The following is a 25,501-nucleotide window of genomic DNA, read 5'->3' as shown; positions in this document are numbered from 1 at the left end:
ACAATATATGATGCTTCTATTTGTCCCCAGGGAAACACATGCACACACTGGGTGTGTTCCCACAACTGTGTACCAAAATGGCAGGCATTTTTGCACCCACCTTCTCTGTTGGAGAGCATTCTGTAATTCTCAGTGCTTAGAGATTCAGAATCACTAATGAAATTCCTTGGCCAACAGGAACTGAAATACTCTCTCTTTTCAATAACTTGAAGCACAACTCTGGTTTACCTTTGAAAATTTACTGGAAGAACTAGAAGGCTGATTTAATTCCCTCTCAGAGTCAGGTTCAGTATAGCACTAAATATTAATGCTTGCCTTAACCAATTTTATTTTTCATCAATACAGTTTCCTTTATCCAAAAGAGTTGCTAAAGGAGAATATTTTTAATACAGATTGTTACAATTAAGTGAAAGGCTGTATTAAGATTTCTATAAGCTAAAACATTCTGGAGTTGACCTTATGATGTATGAAAAATGTAAAAATCAGAAAGAACACAGACAAATGGAATACAAATAAATTAACATCTAAAAGGATTCAGTAGAAAACTCCCGTCCAGTATTTGTTTAATGAAATATTTGAAAGCTGTGGCCTACGAACAGGAAAAGGAACGTACTGTATTTTCTTACATACAACATGGCCCAAGATATATGCACCCTGTTTTTGAAAGGCAGAATGAAGAAAAATGGATTTTTCCAGTTATATGACTGCAGAGCCCAGGGAAAGAACCCAGTCTTCAGGTGACTTACCTGTCTTTTCCTCCTTGGGCTAATGGGATCAGCTAGCAGACTATAAAATTGCCCTAAGAAAGGTCAGTTTCACTTCTCTTAGCAAGACCATAAAGACCATCAAAAAGGAGACAACAGTTAAGACCCGTGGAGTAAAAACCAATGAACCATTAAGTCAAATGAATTCCTTGGCTTCCTGAATAGTCACGCTGCTGCACTGTGGAGCAGGCTTTAAAGCAGGGTGTTTCTATCCCAAGCAGAAAAACAGCTTCCCTGCTTAATATATGCACCCCTATTTTGGGGGCCTGTGTTTAGAGAAGAGCGTGTGTCATATGTGAGAAAATACAGGTAATACATTTTCCCACATCTACTGAATTGTCAATATGATCCCATTAACTTTTTGTTGTTTCCTTGTTATGATCCAGGTCACGCTGCACTTGACACTGCCAGTTTTTTCAGATGGTCCATGAATACCTGGAGACTAACATCATCCGTTAGGATTGGAGACCCCGATTCCTGCAATAATAGAAATAAATGTCTGATAAGAACAAAACTATTCGAATAGGGGTAGAACAAGGGTCATTCTGAAAGAAAATTAGGTTTCTGTGCCCAATGCTAATCAACCATATGCATATTCCAGCCAGAGAGAGAATGTGGCCACACAACAACAATAGTAACAACAAAACTCCATTTATTCTGGACTTGCAAGTAAATCTATAGTATTGAAAAAGATTTTATTATTTATGAAACATAGTGTGTATCCCTACCCTGCCCCAAAGATGTGACGAAGAAAAAAAAATAAAAAGGAAGGACAATAAGTCCCACAAAAATCAAGCAACCATTCATAGATTGTAAGGCTGAAAGAGACCTCAGTAGATCATCAAGTCCAGCCCCTACACCAAGCAGGAAAGACAATTGGGTTCAGGTGACCCCAGCAAGGTGACCATCCAGTCTTCTCTTGAAGATTTCCAGGGTAAGTCATTGCATCACTTCTGGAGGGAGCTTATTCCACAGTCTGGGCACCCTGGTTGTGAAGTAGTTTTTTTCCTAATTCTGAGCCTGAAACAGTCTTCCAGGAGTTTGTAACCATTAGTTTTGCCCAAGGGTGCCCTGATGAACAGTTGTTCACTGAACCCTTGATGTACGTCTTGACGGGGCGGTAAGCTGCTACCAAGTCCCCTCTCAGCCTTCTTTTTTTCAGGCTGAAGAGTCCCAGATCGCTCAGCCTTTCCTCATATGACTTGCTGTGCAAGTCTCTGATCATACAGGTGGCCCTTCTCTGGACTCTCAAGCTTTACCAAGTCCTTGTTAAAGCGTGGCACCCAGAACTGGACACAGTACGCCATAGTCTCACGCAAGTTATAATTGCACCTGGAGATTTTACTATTATTTTTAGTGTATAGTACCAAAATATGCCAGCTGCAATCTAGAAAAATGGTGGACGGAAGTTTTGTAGCTGATTGCCTGGAACTTTCATGGTATATCCTGTTTCCATGGTATATCCTGTTTCTCAGAGCTGCTGAGTGCTTTCAGCTTGCATTCATGTCAATAGGAGCTGTGGGTGCTCTGCACTGCTAACAATCAGACTGCTTTTATTAACAAGCTTAAATAACATAGGAGCTTCACTTTAGAAACCTAGTTTTGAAAATCTCCTGAGTATCCCAATTGCTTTCATTTAGTTGTTTCCTGCCAGTATAATTTAGCTGTTCCATTCTAATTAATTGAAGGTGACCGTAAAGGAACAAAGTGATGTACACACTGAGGTGCTAAAGAAAAATCTAGCTCTTTGGTAGCTGCACATTTTTCACTTCAAAATACGACTACTGCAGCCACCAACTAGCAATGTCATTGTCAGCTCCCCAGTGATAGGGAAACAACTTTTGTTTCTCCCACCACAAAGCATTACAGATTTTTAGGCTTCAAAAAAATGAACATTTGTGAAAGCTGCTAGCCAGAGGGCAGAAGGATGGATGTAACACATCCCACAATCCCACAGGAATAAAGCAAGCTATTGCTCATCATCCTAACACCATGTAAATAGAAAGGAAACAGAATGGGAGGGGACAATGTATGTTTTGCTTCTTCCTCAAACACAAATAGCTCTCAATGACTTACCTGTCCCCAGGCATAGAGGTTATTGTGCGTCTGTGAGGGGTTCACTTTTGATAAGAGAAACCGAGCCTATGAGAAAAACAAGATGTTACAAAAGTAATTTTAAAAATAAATATCAGTTAGCTGCCTCAGGATCCAACATCAGAGATAGTCTGATTAGTTCCTGCATTGCTCCACTTTTCTAAAAAGGATTTTCTAATTTAACTTGGTTATTAATGTTCAAATCCAATTCCTGTTTATGGGTATCACCAGAGCAGCCATACAATGCAATGATTTTCTTCTGATCGCTGCAATAGCTAAATTTGACTGAATTTTTTTGGTTATCAACATTTGCTACTATCTGACGTGGCTATTATTCAGCTGTTACAGAGAGAGAGAAGAGAATGAGAGGTAGATAAAGCTAAAATAAATTCTATATTCCCAGACACCCACGGCATATGTATTACATGACTCAAAATGCAACAAGAGTAGGCAAGAGGCTTCCTATTTTGAATCCTGGCACATCCTGTAGAATAATGAACAGACCTCTAAGCCACTATGACCCACAAGGGACAAAAGGACCTGCTCTGCTAGTACAGCAAGTTTTTAGTTCCTTTAAAAGAGGCAATCTTCTGCATCCTAGTGGCAGATATGCTTAGCACTGCTGTGGGAGGCAGGCCACAAGCTTGTCCTTCTGGTAAGGAGTTCCATCTCCTGGGCTTATGTTCCCTCCCCTGCTGCATATCTGGGTTAGTTCAGCATGACAGTGTGACAACATGACATCCATTTCAAAACAAAAACCGAAAAGGTTTCTTTGAGGGTGAGCATCTCTTTGCTGCACCAAGCAATGGTGGCTGAGATCTTCAGTACCACAGTGTTTTCACTCTGATGTTCCCACTAGGCCAGTGGTTTTCAACCTTTTCAAGAGTCGTGGCACCTCTCCACCGCTTCTTTGAATATGGTGACACCCATGGCTGAGAAATTCAATTTACTTCAGTGCTTCTCAACCAGGTGCTGCTGTCTCCAGTTAAAACTGGCCCATATTCCTGCTGCAAATCCAAACTGGGAAGGGCTGTTACATACACATGCTCCTCCTGCATTAGGGCTTTCTAAAAAGCTTAAAATAGCAGCAGCTGCCTCATGATGTAGCTCTTTCTCGTCTGGTGCCCCTTATGCTTCCCTCAAAAACAGGTTTACAGGACAACCGTCCTACTCACCTCTGTTTCTGCAAGAAAGAGCGTAGCAGGGGCTGGACTGGGAAGGATTACAGCCAAGCCAGCTCCTGCCTGCAAAAGGCTAATAAGAGAGCCCTAATGGAGCAGGAGTGTCCAGGGGATAGTATTACCTGGCTGCCACTGAGATGGCAGCCCCTGCATCAAAGCACCCCTAGTGAGAAACACTACACTAGATCCTGAGAAGAATGCTGTGGAGACTCGCAACCAGGAATATCCGTGCCAGGACATTCAACACCATATCACTGATTTGGTCCCTGGATAGTGACTATTTTCCTATTCCAGCAACAAATGAGTCAGTTGCAAATATTATACAATGAATACCTAACTAAAATGGGACTAACTAGGACCTGTCTAGTAACTTGAGAGAGCACAATTATTTGTCACCTCTCTCAGAGGAGAAAGGACAAAGTCCAAAAGAAGAGCTACAGTGACATAGTCTTGACCGGTTCAGGAACCACATGAACCATGTTTATCAAAGAATGACAGCTTCCTATAGCTAAGGAAGTTTCTGCAGTTGGTGTGTGCTCTTCCTGGATAGAATGAAAAGTAAAGACAGAGGCTGGTCTGGTATGCATACAAGACAAGTAGTCAGTGAAAATGTAGACTGATGAAGGGTTTTTGAACCCAAAAACTTGCTTAATAATTGTTTTCCAACTATTTAAGTTGGTCTAATAAAAGATATCAGACTCACCCAAAGAACCTTGACAACTTCTTATACATACTCCAACTCATTGGTTAATATCTAAGCAGTCCAGCAGGGGAAAATACGACTGGTGAGTCTCATAGTGTTTCCTTACATATATACGATGCTTGCAGCAGAAGAAACATTTTCTGCAAAGAGCTGCAGGTAAGAAACTGAAGGGCCATTTGTGACTCAGGCTGAGTACTAGAAGATGATGTCTTGATACATAATCAAGGTATTTACCCACATACCACGTGCACCTTCCCCCGCCCCCCACCAAAATAAGCTCACCAAAATTGGGGTGCACGTCTTAAGCACAGAAGCCAATTTTCTTTTCCAGACTAGTGTGTAGGTACTGTGTTGCAAAATGACTGTCAGCTTCTCTCTCAGTGAGCAAGCAGGAAAAGCACTGCCCAGTGTTAAATTTTTCACAGCCGCTTGCAGCTTGCAATGCAGCCTTTCCATTAAGAAAGCAGCTCTAGGCCATGACTCTGGAATTTCCTTTATTCAGGCATACCAATCACTCACTGATGATTTCTGCCTTACCTGACTGCTTCCATGCTCTGTGTTAATATAACGTGGCATTGGGAATCGAGTCTGCAAGATTTCCTGGGCATCATCCAGAGGGGCTTGCAGCAAATGCTTGAAGTTTTCATATTCGGGCATATCTTGGTAGCCAGCTTTCCGCCACTGTGCAATAGTCTATGCAGGAAAAAAAAAAAGAGAAGGAATGCTCCATATTTCCTTGCAGTTCATAACTTATGTGTTTTCATGTTAATACAGCAAAATGTTAGCGGTCACATTTCTACTGTTCTATCAATTACTAACTTGGGGCCAGATCCTACTCTACCTGTTAAGTCCTTAAGTAAAGTCCTATTCCACCCTGTGCAAGGCTCTAAAATCCACTAATGCATCTGTTTTTCTAACACATCATCACCTTTGCCTTTAAACATTCACAAAAAACAGCAAGGAGGGGGAAGCATTAAGTTTTTCAAGGATTCAGGCAGGGTAAAATAGGATTGAACTGAGGCACCTAAATCCAACTAGGTACCTACTAGCTGAAGTAGGATCTGGCTCTTAGCATTTGTCTGATCCTCAGTTTAGATAAAGAATTTGCTGAAAAGAACAGGCGCTGAAAAGAGAGGTGATGTGTTTCTGCAGTGGAAGTATATTTTAAATTGATGGTTTTCAATACATACAGAGATACAGAGAACACTTTTAAAACTGCCTAATTCTGAGTCCAACTAGGAGTTAAAATACTATAGCAATAACTGCCCTTTTAGTGTTCCACAAATATATATATAGTTGAAAATTGCTCCATTCAATTTACAGATTGAATGCTTATCCTTTCCTTAATCCAATTTCACCAATAGAGCTGACTGGCTTAAACTGCAACAATACAATGCAAGGCAATGCTTGCTTTAGGCCACAGTGGAAAGCTCTCTCCTCCTCCATAACTCAGTTGTATAATCTGTATTCATCTTAATGAGATCTGCATATGTATATCTTCAGAAGAAAAAAAAACAACCCTTTTAACAGCTGCTCTATTTCACCCTAGAGGTTCCATGTCAGTAGTGGATATGTAAATCTGGTGCATTAGGCTGAAGTACTTTGATAGCCTTCACGAAGTTACCCACTATATACTCTGCATGCAAGATCTGTTACATTGTTAGCCAAGAAATCCTTACAAAAAGAACACTCAAGGAATTAAGCCCCAAATGTACACTGTATTAAAATGCCAGTATAGTTATACATCTTGTATATAAAACTTCTTATAAGTATTTAAGCATAAATCCAAAATCGATTCATTTAAAATGTCCTCGCTGCTGGAAAAAATCATATAAACAGTCTGATGATAGTGGATGACAGCTAGAGTGTAAAACATGCCTGTCTGGTTTTACAGTCTAACCTGAGGGAGAGCTTTTCCAGTCACTTTCAGGGTGCAGAGCAACAGAATGATGCAAGGGAAGAACATAGTGGGAAGGTGAAAAGAGAAACAGGAGACTTTCAGGAAAAGGAAAAACGAATGAAAAAATGGACATTGAATTCTCTAGGAGAGTGCTATACCCATAGGCCACAGAAGAGGGGAAAGATGGGTGAACCAGCTTGCATTTTTACGTATACTGGAGGGGCTGGAACAAATCTAACAGACCTTTCCTTGAATAGCAGAGGTTGGGGCATGGAATATGTGCCAGTCCTCCTTCCCCATCTGCCCAAAAAAAGGCAAACCAAGATGAAAGGGAGCTCAGTGAGGTGTAAGACGGTATAAAAAGGGGGAACTCTGTGCCACAGAGGTGCCAGGAATTCATAGATGCAGCAAAACTTTTGGATGGTGATCTGAATGTGGAGGCCTACTAATGTCCTCCCAGCACATGAATACTTAGAGACCAAATCCTGTTCCATCTATTAGGTGCCTAAGTGGACTTAGCTGCCACAACGCAATCCAATTCTATCCTTTTCAAGAACCTAAAAAAACGTTAGCTTGTCTACTGTAACATACCTTAAGATAACAAAATGTACCAACCCAAGTACCTTTTGCATTCACAGGTTTTCAGGGACCAAAGCACGGTGCGAATAGGATCACACATATGCCTACTAAGTGGAATAGAAACTGGCCTTTAACTTCTCTGCAGAACAAGAAGCAAGTAGGAGGGTATTCACTGTGAATACCCAGTATTCATATTTAAGTGAAAAAAATTGGCAAAATTTACTGCTAATCCTTGGAGGATGCTTGGAAGATGTGCATTTAAGCATTCATTTCTAAATGCTGGCAGCAAGTCCAATTATGTTTCACTTGCATCATTCAAGTTAGACATTAAACAAAAGCTACAGCTGTCTGTCACCCTCTTGTGTAGTTTTGCATTTGCAGTCTTTTTCACATACTGAATAGGGTCCTGCCCAGCATTCCCACTTCCAGCAAAACCAATTTCAATACCTGATGCTGCACAAAGACTACTGCTTGATGACTGATGCTTCCCATGTGCCCTCACTATGCTATCAATTCTATCCCACACCCTGGAAGAACTGAAGTATGACAGTAATCTGTATAGAACACTACACTAATCCAGTGGTTTTCAAATGCTCTAAAGTTGTGGAACCCTTTCATATCACTTCTTCTGCTGCAGAACTGTACCCTCCCCATCCTAAAAACTGATGTAGAGCCAGACAATCCATCCCAACATACCATCTCCTGGCCTGCTCTCCCATTACCTCTAGTCTCTCTGTGGAACCCCTGATGACTCATCATGCAAGTCCAAGGTTCCACAGAACAGTCTGAAAACCAAGGCACTGATTCAAACTAAGCAAGAAGCTGTTTGTACAACACACTTCAATGGTCTGAGTAAGAGAGTAAGACAAAGAGCGTTTGCACTTTACCTCACCGAGGTAGATAACAATCTGGAAGAAACTATCCATCAACAGAATTCTGTCAGCGAGAATGCTGCTGCTGTCCAAGAGCACAGGCTGGGAAAGATAAAAAAAATTAAAATAATAATCAGACACCATGAAGCCCACAGGGTGAAACTAACTTTCAACATTTGGTGAAATAGATTGCTGTTCAATGATGATGCAGAAGAGCACTGGTCAACCTAGAGGACAAGCATCAGAGAATGAAACGCAAACTAGCTCATCTTCCAAGAAATAAAATACAAAGGCACCTGGTTTGCAACCCACTTAGTTTGCAGCAGGTTGCTGAATTAAGTATGAGGCACATAGCTGTTTGCTGCAACTTTTACACTTCTCCGATCAGGTGGAGATAATCAGCAGTTTTATGCAGTTGACTAAAGTAGTGCCCTTTGAAATAAAAACCACAGCAAACATCTGGAGTACATCAGAAGTCCCATGCAGCTATTTGTTATGGCTAGACATATGCTCATCTAAGTCCACAAGCTCTCAGATTTGCCAGGGGAGTTAGAAACCTAACCTTGAAAGTATCTGGATTCTACCATGTGTAAAAAAGCTATTCCTCAGAGGTAGGAAATGTTAAATGATGGGCAAGTGTCTCATCTAAAGACTGTTGAGTTTATAACTATTACTTGATAACTTAAGCTTTTCATTTTAATTTCCCTTAAGTATGTACCTTTAAAAAATTTAAGGGAATTTAAAATTAAATTAGTATTTATGAATGTATGTTTACTATTTATAAATCTAACATGTTTTTCTACATTACCCAAATAAGAAGCTGGAACATTTTTTATATAACAGTGTTGCTTCGATGAGTGGCAAGACAGTGATATGACTTGTTCCATACCTTGTTACAATGACTTACCTCAGGTGGTCCATAGAAAGAATAGGAATAAAGGATGGGCTGGATCATGATAAGAGACTGGGTCAAATCTTGTCGGGCAAAGTGATGGCGGTAATAGGAAGATTCATCCGGGCTATTATTAAATACTTGAAGGAATGGAGATCGCCGCAAATGGAACATAAACTAGGTGTAAAACATGAACACAAGAATTGCAATGGATTTTTCCAGCCCCTCTAATCACAACTACTGTCTCCCTGTACACTAAATTATTGCCAAGGTCTTCTGGTTCGTGCATCCAAGGTTTACATGCATCAGTCATTTACATATTTTACTTGTAAGCACCAAGGAATTGACATACACCCTAACAAATTTAAAACGCTTCCATCCCTCACCTCGCCAATCTCAGATAACCACAAATGATGCATTTTATTGACATTTCTACCCTGATTTCTCTCTTTCACGGGAAGAGACAAGTCTGCAAGAAGTGAAGCTCGTACCTGGGGATACAGGGAAAATGAGTCCGATAATCTGAAAGAATTTGGATCATCCTTGTTGTATTGTCCAAACTTCTGACACTGTTGGTTGGAACACACACACAGTCAACCTCTTATTTATTATTAGCATTAATTCTTCTTATATACAAATTTTACCAAAAGAAACAAGATAGGAAAGAAATAAAGAGGTAATACACCTGGCAGTATTAAAACACCTGTTCAGTGACTCTGTTGTGGGAAGTGAATTCAATTACCACTACTTTAAACTTCAGCATGTAAACAAGCATCAACAGCTTTGTACAAACCCAAGTACAAAATAACCAAAGAAAAAAAAAACATGCTTTCAATAACATGTAATGCTTTTTAATAACATGTATGCTTCGCTAAAGCCAAGGTACCTTGTACACTATGAAACGCTGACCCTGTGTTCCGAAATAATGCTCCTTAGTTTTGATACAGTAGCAGACTGGAAAACTTAACTGCCCATGAGAAACACTGACAGTTTAAACCAGTGGTTCCCAAGCTGTGGGTCACAAGCCCAAACGGGATTGCAACTTCGGCAGATGCAGTCATGATAAACAGGGATCTCGGTCCCAGTGTGGAAGGGAGCACCACACTGCCATGGCCACCAAGGTGAGGCACAGCGGCGGCCCAGAGTTACACTTCCACTGCTGCCAGACAGGTAAGGAATGCCTCACCTTGGCAGCCATGGTGGCAGAGCACATCCTCCTGCACTGGGTCCTGCCTCCTAGGCCACACAGCCCTTGTGGGGAGGGCAGCAGGGTGGGGAACCCAGAGCCAGCAAACAGGCAGCCTTCATCCTCCCATCTCCCCAGCCCAACCACAGGCTCTGCTCTAGCTATGCTGCCTGTGGGGTGGAGGTGGGGAGGAAACCAGGGTCTGCGCTTTGCTCCAGCTGCCACCTCCTGCAGGCAGCAGCCAGGGCTCATGCACTGCTGGGGGAAGACGAGCACTGGTTTAAATGGTTTTAATATACGTGTATGCCATATTTAAAACAGTATCCTGTCCTTGTTTTGGTGTTCAAGTTACTATTTTATCTGATGTGGAGCAGAATTTTTAACAGACATCAGAAAGCTGCATCCCAGAAGCTATTGGGGTAAAAGCGGAGATTGAAGTGGCTGGGATATCTGGTGCCTATAGAAAAACAACAGGCAGTTTTAGGGGAGTACGAGAATTGCATGTGTTAGATGCTTCTGCAAAAATGATCCATAACAAAACAGTAGAAGTTGATGTTTAAAGTTTCATTAGATTTCTGATTTAGCCAACAGAGATGAAAAGCAGCCATTCCCATGTCAGAGTTATTACTTCAAGCTGTTTGCAGACTCAGGAGCAACAGCACTGAAGCAGTTTGTACATATTCATGACTTTTAGAGATTTATTTTCAACCATAAAGACACGAAACAAATTGTTTATACATGAAAATGTACGTTCTTGAGGAAGGGGTTGGTCAGTGGACTCTGTGGAGCTCTGATCACAGTTTGCATAAAATATATTAACAGCCATGTTAAATTTCTAGCCCCCAATTTTTATGACATCCAAAAACTTACTCAACTACAGCCCATCACACCTACCAGTCTGATCAGCTGTCTGTCCAGCCACCTCAATACATCTGGTCCCTCCTCTGTTTCTGCTCTGTAGACTCCCAGCCGTGCCATTAGTACAGCAGCAGCTTCCTGGTCAAACGCAGCTTCTATATGCTGGAGCTGATTCTGTGCATCTGCCCAACTAATGCATAATGGAAGTCAGTGCTATATGCCTTAAACTTTATTGAAAACAAAAGCAAGCCCTGCTGTATATGTAAAGCTCCCTGTATCCAAAGCACCTAGATTATGGTGTTGGAAAAATTCAGAAATGCAAACTCTGGTAAAGTGTATACCATCCAAAACCAATGAAGTATGGATTAATATAGGGAGCTTACTTTCTGGCTATCGTGGTAACTCGGATGCGCTTTTGCATGCTGGAGTGTTGATACTGAGTGATGAACTGCACAGCACCTCTGCCACCCTGAGGTATCGGTGCATTGTGCTGCAAAACAGAAAAACTCAGAGTTACTACTGTAAGCAGTTTAGGTGCCCAGATTTAGAAAAAACACAAAAGCAAAAACACACTGCATGTCAAGCCTGAATCCAAGTACAAATGGGAGAAAAATTGCCCAGGACAATTAGTTCAAGACTGCTAGGTTAGTTAGACACTTCACCAGACTCTGCATCAGCTGGCCAATAAAAGGATGGAAGTAGTTTATCTTCTCTATATTACTGGAAAAACAGCATTCTGAAGAAGAAAGGTCTGAGCAATATGATAGGGAAGGAACAGAAGAGAAAGAGTGGAATATAATCATCATGCAAAATATTAAACTTCTGAAAGAAACATTATAATCTGTGTGAATATATTTTTTACCCAGAAAGTTTATTACTTGGTAGCCTCTCTCAGAAGAATCATAATCTCTCTTCCTGGATCTATTAAAGCTGCTACAAGTAACATTATGCATTTGTGTATAAAGGAATGAGCAAAAAACTAGACTGACCTGATTCACCACTTCAAAATAAATAGCAAGGGTTGTGTTGGGATCCAGGCTACAAATTTTCCACTGACACGTTCCTCCAATACCAAGTTCCTGAAGAGAATTCAGAAAAAAGTAGCTATTTTTTATCTCTAGGACTAGATGAGTTAAGTGCATTTTGAGTTGTGGCTGAAAGGTAAGTCGAGTCGCATGCCTCTTGGATCCAGTACCTCCTAGATACAAGCTAAGGGGCCAGAACAAACTTTAAAAAATAAGTAAACTTCATTAACCAGCAGATAAAGCCAGAATTGTCTGCCCTTTCCAGTGCTCCTTCTGAATCAGTTAGCCATCAGTGGGATACATTATGGCAGCCCAGCTGGAAAGCCCCCAAATCTCTCAGAGATGAAACACATCTCCTCCACAGTGTGTCCAATTTCCTTAGTCTCGCTGAATCCCACCACACAACCCCACCAGTCTCTCCTACTCAACAGCACCTCACACTGCTATCAGACCAGAGCTAGCCAAAATCCCAGCTCTGTTCATCAGCTTCTTTAACCAAAAAGAATACTGGTGTCAGACTTACATTTTCAGAAACATACGGCCCTTTAGCATTTAGAGAGATGCATGGTCCAATAGCCCCGCCAATCTTCAGCTCCCTTGAAGTCTAAAATCAAATCAAAAGTTAGAAAATGAAACTAGACACTGAATGTGTGAAGCGTCAGAAGAAAAAAAAAAAAAGAAAACAGCTACTCAAGTTTAATCAGAAAAAGACTGAAAAGCAGGTTTCCTAACTGCAGTGCAGAAAGCTGATGGATTGTGGGTTTTTCTTCTCTGGTTGGTTAAGTCACTTTGAAAGACAGGCATCCAACACTGTCTCATATCTGCTATTGCTGCAGTTGCTATAGGGACATTGTGTAATTGTGAATGGGAAACCATATGTAATGCATATGGTTTTTACTGAGGTCCATACAGTGATAAAAGTTTGGAAACCTGTCATTTACATAATCTGTACCACAAAACCCACAATTCCCAATGGCAAATATAAAATATGCCTTGCCAAATGTGAGCAGAGAGGGCAGTTGTTCATTTCTGCAAAGTTTAAACATTCAGGAAAAAAACATTCAAACCTACCCCTTATCAGTCTAAATTACAAGAATCTGACCGAATTCTTCTTGCTGCTGCTACTAAAAAATCTATGAGCAATAGCATGGGAAGGCATCGAAGCTACTCCCAGTGAAAACACCTTGAAAAATGAAAGCAGAGATGGAGGAAGAGCAATGGAGGCCAGGCCTTTTGTTACTCAATACGCTTCAAGATGGGATCCAGGAAGGAATACTCCCTTCTAACAGCTAAAAGGGCCCAGTGTACCTCAAGTCCGTGGGCTCAGCACCACCTGCAGCGATCTGCCTGGATGGAGCGGTTTGTGGGACTGAGACCTTGGGTCAGATCCTTAGCTGTCAGGCATCTCAAAATTCCTCCCAGGAGCCCTTTCAACTCAAATACCTGTGCATTGCCATACACACTCTCCCTGTCTCTTCAGTAGCATCTGACATCAAGAAAGGGCCACAGGAAACTTATTAAAAAAAACCTCACTAAAATACTCTGTGCTGCAAATGTTGAGCTCAAAAGCATCTCATTTCCCCCAGCTATTTAAAAAATTAATTCTCAGTGAACATTCTGCTGTGTCTGACCACATGTCTCACCTTCACGTCTAGAGAGGCACCAAATGCCATTCGAAATTCCCCATTGAAATCTTTGCTGAAAACTCGCTGGAATGTCTGCTTGAAAAGAGAAGTGTTGAAGGAGTCTCCCATCACCATGTGACCCCTGGGAAGGGAAAGTGACAAATAAGGGAATTAAAACAGCAACTAACTAGATCACTTCCCCCCCCACACCCTGATCCTCCAGCTTCTCCCTAATCACACAAAAAATACCCTGAAGAAAATAGCTGTAAAAAACTTGTGTAGCCTTTCAAAGCAAGAACTAACAGTAGGATGATGCAATTCTACCCATACCAGGGACAAGTTTATACAGGTGGAAGGTTTGTGTTAACATAAAATGGCAAGCACATTTAGTATTTGCGGAAAGGACTGGACCGGCAGCTCTGGAGTCCTTATTTTATCCACACAAAAAAAGCAGCATAAGACAGCATGGCAAAAAGGTCAGTCTGTGTGCTTCACTGGGACAGACCATTTCTAGGACAGGAAGTGTAGCTCCATCTATCAGTTGCTTTCTGATGCAGACAGTATATCAACCTCTCATTAACTCTTTAGATGCAATAATAGTGACCAGGGCCATCCCAGGAGGGGAAAACCGGGGCAACTGCCCCAGGCCCCATGCTTTGGGTGCTCCATAGAGCTGGGCAGAGTGGCTGCAGCAACTCTGCACTGCTGGCTTCTCATCCAGCCGCTCACTATGCCCGGCCCCCTCACCACCGACACCGATGGCAGTGGCAGCTTCTTTGGGCCCGAGGTGGAGCAGGGACGGGGCCCTGCGTGAGGTGATTTGCCCCAGGCCCCACACCCTGCTTGGGTCAACTCTCATGGTGACCACACTCACCCCCAAACGTCATCTTTCCTTTTCTTCCCCCTGCTGAATCCTCATCTATTCCATCCACCTCCTCAGAAAAAAGCCTGCACAAGTGGGGGGCCCTCACAGCACACATCAGAATTCAAACCACCCCATACTCTATTACGCTGAAAGAGGAAAAGGAATTCCAGATGTGAAGGTTCTCTACTGAAAGCACTCTGGACCCAGACAGATCAGCCAACATATACAACAGATCTCAACTGGAAGATTAGAGAGAAACACAGCCCCTAAGACTCCCCATGCAGTCTCTCTAGATAAGGTGGCTTCTCTTTATAGGCTGCCAGTGAGGGAGTTAGTTAACACCAAAAGGAAACTCTTTTCCCTGACTCTTGACTTAGAGAAACCAAGTATCCACAGACACCCAGATCAATCTAGGCCCTAGCAATGAAAGGTTCCAGCTGTCATAATCAATCTCATCTGTTCTCTTATTATTCTATGTTGCAGACTTCTGTACAGAGTTAACAGATACTTAAAGGCTTTGCTCAAATACACTTCCCAAGGTGCAACTCTGCGGCTACCACTGTCCTACTCTTCTTTCAGGAAACACAGGTGCAAAACCTGAGCAAAACGTACGGTGTTTGCAAAAGATACCATCATACAGCATTTAGCTGCCAGTTACAGAATTAAAACAGCCTTCTCAAAATAAGAAGCATTTGATTTGCTATTGACAACATCCCAATTCATCCTATACAAGCTGCTCTGGGCCATGATTTTAAGATACTGAAGTGAAGGGGAAGCTTTGTCACTGAATTCAGTGGAGGCAACATCAGACCACTGATATTTATAAGCCAGAAACATCCGTTCACCATCAGACCTTTGATATGACATCCCAAGAGGTATGGATCCATTACATTGTTTCTTCACTGCAAACTTACCCAGTGAGGTTTGTACAACACTTCATCTCCAGAAGGCCAGTCTGATCAAGAGCGCAAGCGTAAATATCAATGCAGTGACCATTGGCTGCAGTGCGATTAGCCAGAGTCTCATAATGCTGTGAAGGAAGACAGCATACTATTTAAAAACACTCCAACAGAATTTCCTTGTGCCCTATAGCTAGGTCTGATACAGGAATTTGCCCATTTTAGTGACAAAAAGCTTCTTCTGTTTTAATAGTGGTATGCCACATCCTAAGAATACCAAATACCAGAACCATTACAGGCAAAGAGCATTCCATCAGAGCCTGCTGTTAACTTCTAGGATGTTTATTCTCTAGAGACAGAACCCTGAGCTGGCAAACCCATGATGATATTACCACATGCATCCTAAAGCTCAAAAGATGTCTTGCCATTAAACTGATTATATTCAGCCTGCTGGAAGGTTCAAGATATTTCTTGTTCAGCAAGAGTGAAATCTTCCCTTTGGAAGAGAGCACTACCTACCTTTGTGGCCTTTTTCATGAACCGTGCATTATCCTTCTCTATGTCATGCCAAGAACGAATGGGGGTTTTCAGTTCATCTCCTACTACCATGCCAGGTCCTTGTGTGGGTGGACCACCTGTAAACAACATTATTCTGGCCCCTGTGTTTGGAAATGTGCCCTAAAATAAAATGAGAGCTTTCTTAACAGACGTGCAGATTAAATGAGAGCAGTATTTCCACTATACTCAAAGTCTGTGTCTATCCTCCCCTATAGCACCTACCACACTGATCCTGATGGGGCCTCCAGACACTTCCTTAATAAATAAATACTGACTTTTTAAAACTAAAACAATGGGGATTGCTGCACCCTGACCCATTTGAAAACACAGGGCAGGTCCAATTCATATTTTTACAGCATGAACCTGACCACATCTGTTCCCATCTTCCTTGCTATGCCTCAGACTATTCAACGAAACTGGTGTATAATAGCACCCAGCTCTGATACACATGGAAGTCAGAAGTTAACATGTGTAAAAAGCTTCTGAACTCCTTGAATGTCTGGGGCACACAACAACCAAACCATTCCAAAATGTCACTGACAGGAAACTGGTTTGCCATTGTGTGAAATGCTGTGGTTTCAAAACCAGGGACTGAGTACCCAGCTCAGCATGCCTGAGTGAGTACGTGGGGGTGCAGGGGGCTGCTTGCACAGATGTTTAGGGATCAATGGTGGGTCAGCAGAAGCTGGGGGAGGAAGGGGGGGGACCCCAAGATCCTGGATGCTACTGCAGCCAGAGCAAGAAGCAGCGGCCTCTTGAGCCACGTTAACCCCTCATGAGCTCTATGTGGCTCACTGGCTGAAAGTTGGACAGCCCTGGTTTATTTGATGAACACTGCAATTTGTTACAAAGATCAACTTTTTGACTTGTATCGTGACATGTATTCATACTACATTCTCAGATTCCAAGACACATCGGCCATCCCTGCTTATATCTCAAACGAACACTGAAACTGGGATTACCTCCAATAAACCAACAGCAATCGATAGAGCTACTCCAGTCGATCGCAAGGGTCTCTTTCCCTGAGTTACTGGCCATGGGTCCCTTTGCAACTCCCCAAGCAGATCTGTCAGGTTCATGTCAATCTTGTGTATAGGCTGCAGAAACCTGAAAGAATTGAAAAGGGTTTTTATGAGGTTATACAACTTGGTGAGAAGCAACTGCTTTGCTTACAAAAAGTGTATCAATGCATTTAACTTGCATCAGATACCAAGGAACATGTCCATCTTGCTTTTCAAAAGATAACACAGAAGGCACTCCAAAAATACTATAGGCTGCCCACTGTGTCTATAAGGTTTATTAGAGCATCTCAACAATTAAAGTTACAGTTTTGAATAAGTCACTACAATTAAATAGTGCAATCCAAGCCATCTTACAAGGGTTCCTTTTGGGAAATAGATGATACTGAATATCAGGCACCTGCCCTCTTCTATCCTTCTTGTATATAGTGCTTTGTAGAGACTTACCTGCTTGAAATAACTGGCTGTTCCTGAGGTTGAAGAGGTCTTCCCTGCTGAACAGGGACAGCCGGCTTCGTAAGACCCAACATATCCTACAGAACACAAGGCACAGAGGGGCAGAGAACTAATACTGAAACGTCAAACCTATTTACCACCTATCCATATACCTCAGGTACACAGTTGGCTCCCATCTCTGCAGTATCTGCACGGTTTGCAGCTATTACTGCATTTTTCCTCACACAGCTCTATGAGGTAGAGTGTTACTATTATGCTCATTTGACCAACAGCTCAAAAAACCTAAGTGTGCTGCTCAAGATCACACAGGAAGTGTGGGGGTACAGTAGAAACTTAAACACAAGTCATTGCAATGTATGACCTATTGTTAGTTGTGTGTTACAGTGGTACCTAGAGAGTAATAGGTACCAGTTCTCCCAAACACTGAGGTAGACAATCACTTCAAGAGCTTCAGAAGAGGTGAAGGGAAAGGGAAAAAAATATCACACATGCAGAGAGCCCTTACCACTGAACCATCTCTCCTCTGGTCTCTACTAGCTCAGGATTGGAAATGAAGTGTAAAAACACTTAACTGGAGCTACCCATTGTATTAAGAGCAGGAAAGGAGCGTAGAACATACCTGTATCTGCTTAGCTGTCAGATCTTTGGTCCCTCTGAACACATAGCTTTTGGAAATCCCTTCGCAGCTCAACTCATGAACTTGGACCATTCTGCCAAAAGTGATCAGCCCCACCAGAGCATCTGGGGGCAATAGGCTCAAGGACATCTGCAGGGATTCCTTCAGTGCCTGCAAGTCCTCCTCTTCCAAACACGTGTCAACTACATAAAGGAAGATGAGCGGTGTCTGAGGACCCCGCTGATGTAGAAAGAAACAGGTTTAGTGGGTCTGTATATACTCAAGTGACACATTCTGCCCCCCACCCCTTTAGCTGGGAGCTATCACAAAACAAAAGCATTTCAGACTTTTGTAAATATGGTAAAAATATTTCTATAAAAATAAGGAAACCCTTAAGTCTTGCAAAAGAAAAATGCACAGGGTTAGGACTCTGCAAAATAAAATGCCAGCTTTCTGAGCTATCACAGAATTCCTCTAGAGCCTCAATACTCTGCTGCAGGGTCAGCTAAAGACAGGCTAGTTTTAACATAACTGGAAGTACCAAGAACAAGACACAAAGCACACAAAGCAAGCCCTATTAGGCTTTATCTCTCTTGTGACTTATTCTGAAGTCATTGGAGACACCTACTAAAGTCAGTAGGTTAGCAGGTAACCACAAGTTTCACAACACAGCTTCTCTCTTAATTAAAATCAAATACCAAGGAGGGGACCATTAAGGAAATATAATTTCCCCTCTCCAGGCTTCACCTTAAGATGAATACACAAATTACAAGAACCTAATTTAAGCTAACCAGATAGAAATACATTGTGTAACCAGAGATCAGACAACTAAGAGGGATATTACATTCTCCTCAATTAACCAAATGCACTGTACTCATGGAAACAATTCAGTCAAATCATCGTAATTAAAACACATCTTTCAGCATATATGCATTTCAAATGTTCCCTGGGAACTTCAGACCTGACCATTCTCAATTTACCTGAACAATGTAGTCGATGGTGGAAAACTGAGGCATAAGTTCTGCTGGCTGATTCACCTCAGATATGCCTGCATATGCAGGAGGAAACTGAAAAAAACAACAGAGCATTAGGGCAAGGAAATTAACTGCTAATTATTACAATTACAATTGCAATTAGTACAATTACAAGGGCATCTTCTGCATTATAATGGTTATGACGTTCGAGATAAAAATAGGGGAAAGTGTTTAGTTCAAATACCTACAGATGAATCACTTATTTGCTGGTACTGCAACAAACATTTTTAGCTGAATAAAGGCATTTATGGCATAGCTGTTTCACTATGAATGGATGACAATGGTAGGCAGCAGTGGGTAGAAAACTATGAAGTAGAATTCAGTTAGGATGGAAGTTTTATGCGCCACCTACTTATCAGATGAGACTATCTATAGTCATATGATGTAATGTTTCTGATGGCAAGATGTCCACTTCCAGCACAGAAATTTCCTATTCAGGAAGAACAGAGGACAATGTGCCCTGTCCTCACATCATACATACGGAGCATTCCCTAAACACATGGCACAAAACCAGCTTCATATCTGCTGCATACAGCTTGCATGCTGGCTAAACTGACCTAAAGATAGATATGATGAGACGAGTATTTTATCCACCATGCTCATTAGCAGACAGTGCTGATTGGAACACACTAAGGAAGAGGCCAAGGAAGAGAATCTGGTTACCAAAAACATTTGCTTATTTTCACATCCGTCACTAAGTGAAGCTTCCAGTTAAATACGCTGAGGTAAGAAGGGATCTGGTAATAAGATAAATGAAAGAACAAGGCACTTTTCCAACCTACCTGGTTTCTCTGAAAACAGAAGTTACAAGCCCAGAGCTTAGCTCGATAATCCACCTGACTAGAAGAAAGGAAAGACAGAACAGTCAGTACAAAGGTATAAATTTCATAGCTGACCACTTCTCATGGCTTAAAGGTAAAATGTAAGTAACATGAGGAAGGGCACTTGATGCCCGAAAGCTTGTCCAACAGGTCTCCCAACTATATAGTTGGACCAGTAAAAGATATCACAAAAAAAATCCTTGCTTCTCACACATTTCCTGAACCATCACAGCTATAACAACATTCCAACTTTAGTGTAAATGAAAAAAATTTAAATCCACAATATATACCCTTTAATGTTAATAGTGGGGTTAGAGGGCATCAGACTCATAATGCATGTCTATCCTTCAAACGTACTGTGCCAGACATCAGCTTACTTGAACTGCAGCTACTGCTGAATGAACCAAAAGATCAAGGCACTGCAGGTGAGCTAATCGGCACTGTGAAAATGCAGAGCCAATTAAGCTATCTACTGCACCATTTGAAAATGGCTACACTGCTTCTAATTCAGGAGGTAACACATACATACACACAAAGAAAAGCAATATTTCTGAATACACTGAATGTTCTCATTACTTGTAATTGCAATAGTACCTGAGAAGCCCTAGCCAAGGACAGGTGCTGTACATTCTGAAAAGACATCTCCCTATCCCCTTCCCAATACACCGTGAGATATATGACCAGACTAGGAATTTAAGACAAGAAAGTGCTTCCCTCTCTAAAATAATAGCAAATTTACAAACAAAACCTTTCTGCTTACATTGAATCTAGCTGATATCCAAAAAGATTATGTGTTGGTTTGGTTTCCAGCCTCCCTAGCAAGATCACAATCTAATGAGTGCACCATTATGGCATGTGGAAACTAATCAATATTTTTGTTGAATTAAGTTATATCTGGTAGGGTTAATTTCTCAGTGATGATAACAGAATTGTTCGCATATTGATTCTAGTTCCCCTCTATCTCAGCCCTGGGTAATCACTGGTCTCTGCATCCCATCTCTTCTGTCTCACTTTGGGCATTCTGAGCGACAATGGCCCAATTTACTTATCATGAATTGCAAAGCCATTTTAAAGTCTCTGAACACTCTATTTAGAGAGTCTCTTGGGACAGACATTGGCCTGAGAGGAGATAGAAAGTGGTGGAGCTCAAGAAAAAAAAACAGATTCTCATAAACTCTATTTTCATCCATTATTAACATGTATAGATGAGAATGCTTACCAAAGTGGGTTCAGTACTGCTTTGCAAGTTGGCCTGCTACAAAGCACCGGTTCATACTGTACAGGAGGCAGGTCTGGACGTTCCTTCAATGGGGTCAGCAGACACGCCAAGGGCACGACCATTCTTGTGGCCTCCAAACGGCTGGAGGGCCACACGTTCCAGCTGAAACGCACCCCATCTCGTTCTTCATTTTGCTGAATAAATTCCAGATACGTCGCCATGGAATCAGACAGAATCTGAAAGGACAATAGTAGTGACACATTCATCCAAGAACTGCTTATTAGGCTGACAGCACCACAAAAAGAGAGTAATATCTGGCAGATAAATATAAGGTGACAAGATCCCTTCTCTGAAGAATCTTGATTCCTGCTAATATTTATGGACAACAATAGGTCTACTCACATGGGTAAAGTTATACATATACAGAAGACACTACAGGATGTGGAAATGTGTGACATAACTAGTGAACCCCACAATAAAATAAACCAGGATAACTACAGCCATCTCCATGAAGCACTTACTAGTATTGGGATCAAAGTAGCAAAGAAACATTTAAAAGCCACTTGAATTCAGAGTTCCCCAACAACACAAGAAGACCTTAACCCCCAAACAAAACAATTGTACTATCTTTTTTCTACTACGAGTTATTCATACTTCACATTCCAGTTCTCCAACATCATTGCCTTCCTCAACCTCTAGACCAGTAACTCCCAAACTGGTAAGGGTATAAGGTGATCTATAAGAAATACTGAGGTTTAACAGAGGTCTGTTGGTCCAAAAAGCATGGGAACCACTCCTCCCATTCCATAATTCCAACTTGAGTGGACCAAAAGAGGATGTAAACTGCAAGCTCCAAGTCTCCTTCATATGGAATACTTTACCCCCAGTCCTTCCTATGCATAACAGAAGGGAGAGTGTCACCTGAGCACTTTATTTCAGCTACTATGGTGGCATGCAGCAGGGAAAGTAGTTTCCCAGGTTAACAAGATCCAAACTATTTAGGGTTTCCAGGATAGACACATGACCTTAAACAGCACCTGGATGCTAGCTAGTAGCTTGTGCCAGATTTGAATCTCCCTCAGCTGCAGGCAGCCATGCTCAGTACTGGCTGAAGTTTTTGAAGGGCTTCAAGAAGCAACCCGATGTGAAGTTTATTTTTGCAGTGATCTATCCCCTGGCAAGACAGATATGTAGACGACTGTATCAATGTCTGTATCCAAAAGGAACAGGACACACCCTCCCTGGCAGGTATAGATAAGAAACCTGTTTGACTATCACTACAGTCAGGCGACAGTGGCAGAGCACTTAAAGTCTCTCTGTAGCCCCAGAAACATGACTCTGAGCCTTGTTTGGGACACACAGCAAAGGTCACCCCAAATGACCAGCTGGGAATGGGAAGCACCCACTAGAAAGGAAAGGTCAGACCTATGCAAAATCAAGTACAAAGGTCCCCCACTAACATGTAAAGAGTCAGCAGTGTCAAGGGTTGCAAATAGACCCAAAACAATCACCATCAAGACCCAATCTCCCCCTGATGAACAGAAATTAATCATCTGTGCCCCTCTCTAGTTCCCACATATGCTATCAAGGGCTCAAACGGACTGAAGACTCCAAATATTGCTGTAGAGCTGCCCTATTCATTATCACCACAATTGGGAGATTTAAGAGGCTGAAATACATGAGGCATTACCAGGGCAAAGGGATGGGTTTTTGAGCAGGTGTCCAATAAGTAATTCTTAAAACCACGGGTGTCAAACTCACCCAGTCCCATGGGCCAGATGAGTGGCATGGAGCCGGTCTGCAGGCTGGGCTAGACTGGACCCACAGACTAGCCTGCACTCCAGGTCCCATGTATGTCTTGGAGTGGCTGGAGTGGGGGCAGTGTGCAGCCCAGTGATTCTACAGCTGATGGTATATGGCAACAGAGCTGCCACCGCCAGGGCCTGAGTTGCATGTGGTGGCTACTCTGCTGCTCCAGGACACAAGGTAGAGCAAGCACTTCATGCAATGTGCCAGACCATCCAATGAAGCCTGCATACTGCCTGTGGGTCACTCTGAGACCCTTAGGCCATAACAAGGGCCAGAAGATACAACTTCTTGGGCTGGGTCCAGCCTGTGGGCCGCATCTTTGACATCCCTACTTTAAACAAAAAAAAAAAAATCACTTTGCTCTCCAGACAGAAAACATGCATAACTAATTGCACACAAGATTCCTAACACACTTACCTGGTTTTCTCCTGTTAGAAAAGATGAATATCTACCATATTTCATGGTGTACAAAGTCACCACAGTATATAAATTGACTCCATTTTTCTGATCCAGAAAGTTAGGAGTTTCATAGATCTGGTATATAAGTTGACCTAACATTTTGGATCAGAAATATGGGGTCAACTTATACAAGCCCCTGTGCACCCTCACTGCAGGCCAGGCACCTGAGGATAAACACATGCTGCAATGTGGCTCAGCTGGTGTGGCCCCATCCCTGTGAGCAGCACTGCCTAGGCCTTGCCAGTCAAGTGCCAAGCCCAGTACCACTCACCAGGGCTGGGGCCAGACTCAGCACCCAGCCGATCAATGTCTCCATTGTTATGTCAAGGCCCATATGGCACACTCAGACTGGGCCCGGGCCCCATGGCCTCCAGCAACAGGGATGCTGTCAGTAAGTGAAGAGGGTCAGGTCAGCTCAGGGCTGGGCTGGGCCAGGGTTCAGCCAGGGCTGGGGCTCAAAAGTATTGATACAGTGTATAAGTCAAGGTAGAAATGTAAAGGTAAATATTTTGGCTTCAAACCTCACTTTGTACACAGTGAAATACAGAGACTCAGGAAGAGTAGCCTCTACTTCCTCCCACACCCTCAGAGCTTTAAAAAGTTTTATGACCTGAAACCCAAGTAGAAGAAACTGCACGCATCTCTTCCTCCCCATGGAGCCAATTCTGCTTCTGTTGAGGGAATGATTTGAGCCCACAGCACTTCAAACCTGACCACAATTTTTTTTAATGGTGAGAAACAGCTGATAATACTGTTTTCTGCTACAAAGAAAGATTAAACAGACCCAGCATCTTCCTCTGGCTTACGACACAGCTCCACTTCCTCTCCCTGTTGCCCTTCTCTGCTGACTCCACTCCACACAGCCTCATGTCAATGCCACACCACTGCCTGCATCTCTGGCGGAGTGGACCAAGATGCCAGCATCCCAGCCCAGCTCCTAGTGGCACCCAGCTCATCACCTTGGTGTTGGGACAGAGCTGGCACAGCAACTCTCAACTGCAGCCCAGGCAGCATTGGCCCAGCTAAGTGTGCAGACCTGACTCATATGACATATACTCAGAGACTTCCAATAGGGATCCACAGCGTCAGACCAAGACCAAATCATTTCCAAATTCAACTAGAAAAAGCCCAATAGTCAAGTTCTAAAATTTGACTGAGCAGAGAGAGCTCCACCGCCAAGCCTGCGCCTCTACCACCGGGCCAGTATCCTCCCTCCCAAACAACGCGGTCCGGGCCTTTGAATGCCCCCCAAATCCAGGCAGACCCTACTTCTCCAAGGCAGCACAACGGCTCTGTTATTCTCCCGCTGCCAGAAAAGGAGTGAGCACCAAGAGCTGGCATTCCTGAGGGACACTGGGAGCCCAACCCGGGGCAGCCAGTGTCCACAGAGGTTGGCAACCACGGAGCGGGCAGCCCTGGTGCCTGTGCCTTGGCAGCGCAGTGCCTAGCCCACAACGCAGCCCATGCCCATGGGGCTGGAGGGCAGTGGGGGGGACGACACTGGGTGCCCGCTGGGACGATGCGGGTGCAGCAGCTGGGGGGCACCTCACGGACCTCAGCTGAGCCCGCCACACGGGGCCCCATGCCACCCACCCAACAAGCTTGTGACGTTTATGACGTCAGCAAGGCCAGACTCCTTAGCAATGGGGGGGTCCCGCGGCCCCCCATGGGGATGTGAGCCCCCCCCTCCCCGATGTGGTCCCCCCCAGCAGCGATACGGGGGGACAGACCCTCAATACAGCCCTCCGGGATCCTTACCTACCGACCCCAGCCACTCAGCCGCTGCCAGCGAGCCCCGTCCCAGTAGCCTCTGCGCCCAGAAAGGACAGCTCAGCGCCGGCAGCCCGCCCTCAAGCAAGATGGCTGCGCCCTCATGCGACATGGCGGCGCCCGGGAGCCTGGGCGCCGGTCTCGCCCTTGTGCAACATGGCGGCGCTAGAACCAGCGTGGCGGCGTAGCCCTCATCTAATATGGCGCCGACTCGGTATTTACGCTTCGATGATGCCATCGCCATCTTGGATAAGGGTGCCGCTGCAGCGCCAGGGAGTTTCGCCCCTACCAAAAATG

General features: G+C 43.2%; 1 protein-coding gene across 1 annotated transcript; it reads right to left on the bottom strand.

The window, feature by feature from the left end:
* Positions 1-223: 223 nt before the first annotated feature.
* Positions 224-25,215, bottom strand: SEC23B (Sec23 homolog B, coat complex II component). The gene is made up of 20 exons (XM_019544061.1): positions 25,193-25,215; positions 21,167-21,402; positions 19,909-19,966; positions 19,073-19,159; positions 18,096-18,332; positions 17,468-17,553; positions 16,964-17,108; positions 15,963-16,121; positions 15,459-15,574; positions 13,698-13,821; positions 12,578-12,658; positions 12,019-12,108; positions 11,413-11,519; positions 11,066-11,219; positions 9,477-9,554; positions 9,001-9,162; positions 8,109-8,195; positions 5,280-5,435; positions 2,841-2,906; positions 224-1,241 (listed from the first exon to the last, which is right to left on the bottom strand). Exons 2-20 carry the CDS (start codon positions 21,385-21,387, stop codon positions 1,152-1,154), a joined length of 2,304 nt encoding a protein of 767 aa, XP_019399606.1. The 5' UTR covers positions 21,388-21,402; positions 25,193-25,215; the 3' UTR covers positions 224-1,151.
* Between the last annotated feature and the right edge of the window lie 286 nt (positions 25,216-25,501).

The sequence above is a fragment of the Crocodylus porosus genome, unplaced genomic scaffold, assembly GCF_001723895.1.
Source record: "Crocodylus porosus isolate Cpor-Errol unplaced genomic scaffold, CroPor_comp1, whole genome shotgun sequence".
Lineage (NCBI taxonomy): Eukaryota > Metazoa > Chordata > Crocodylia > Crocodylidae > Crocodylus > Crocodylus porosus.
The sequence above is the reverse complement of the archived record's forward strand: the minus strand, read 5'-3'. Positions and strand labels throughout refer to the sequence as shown.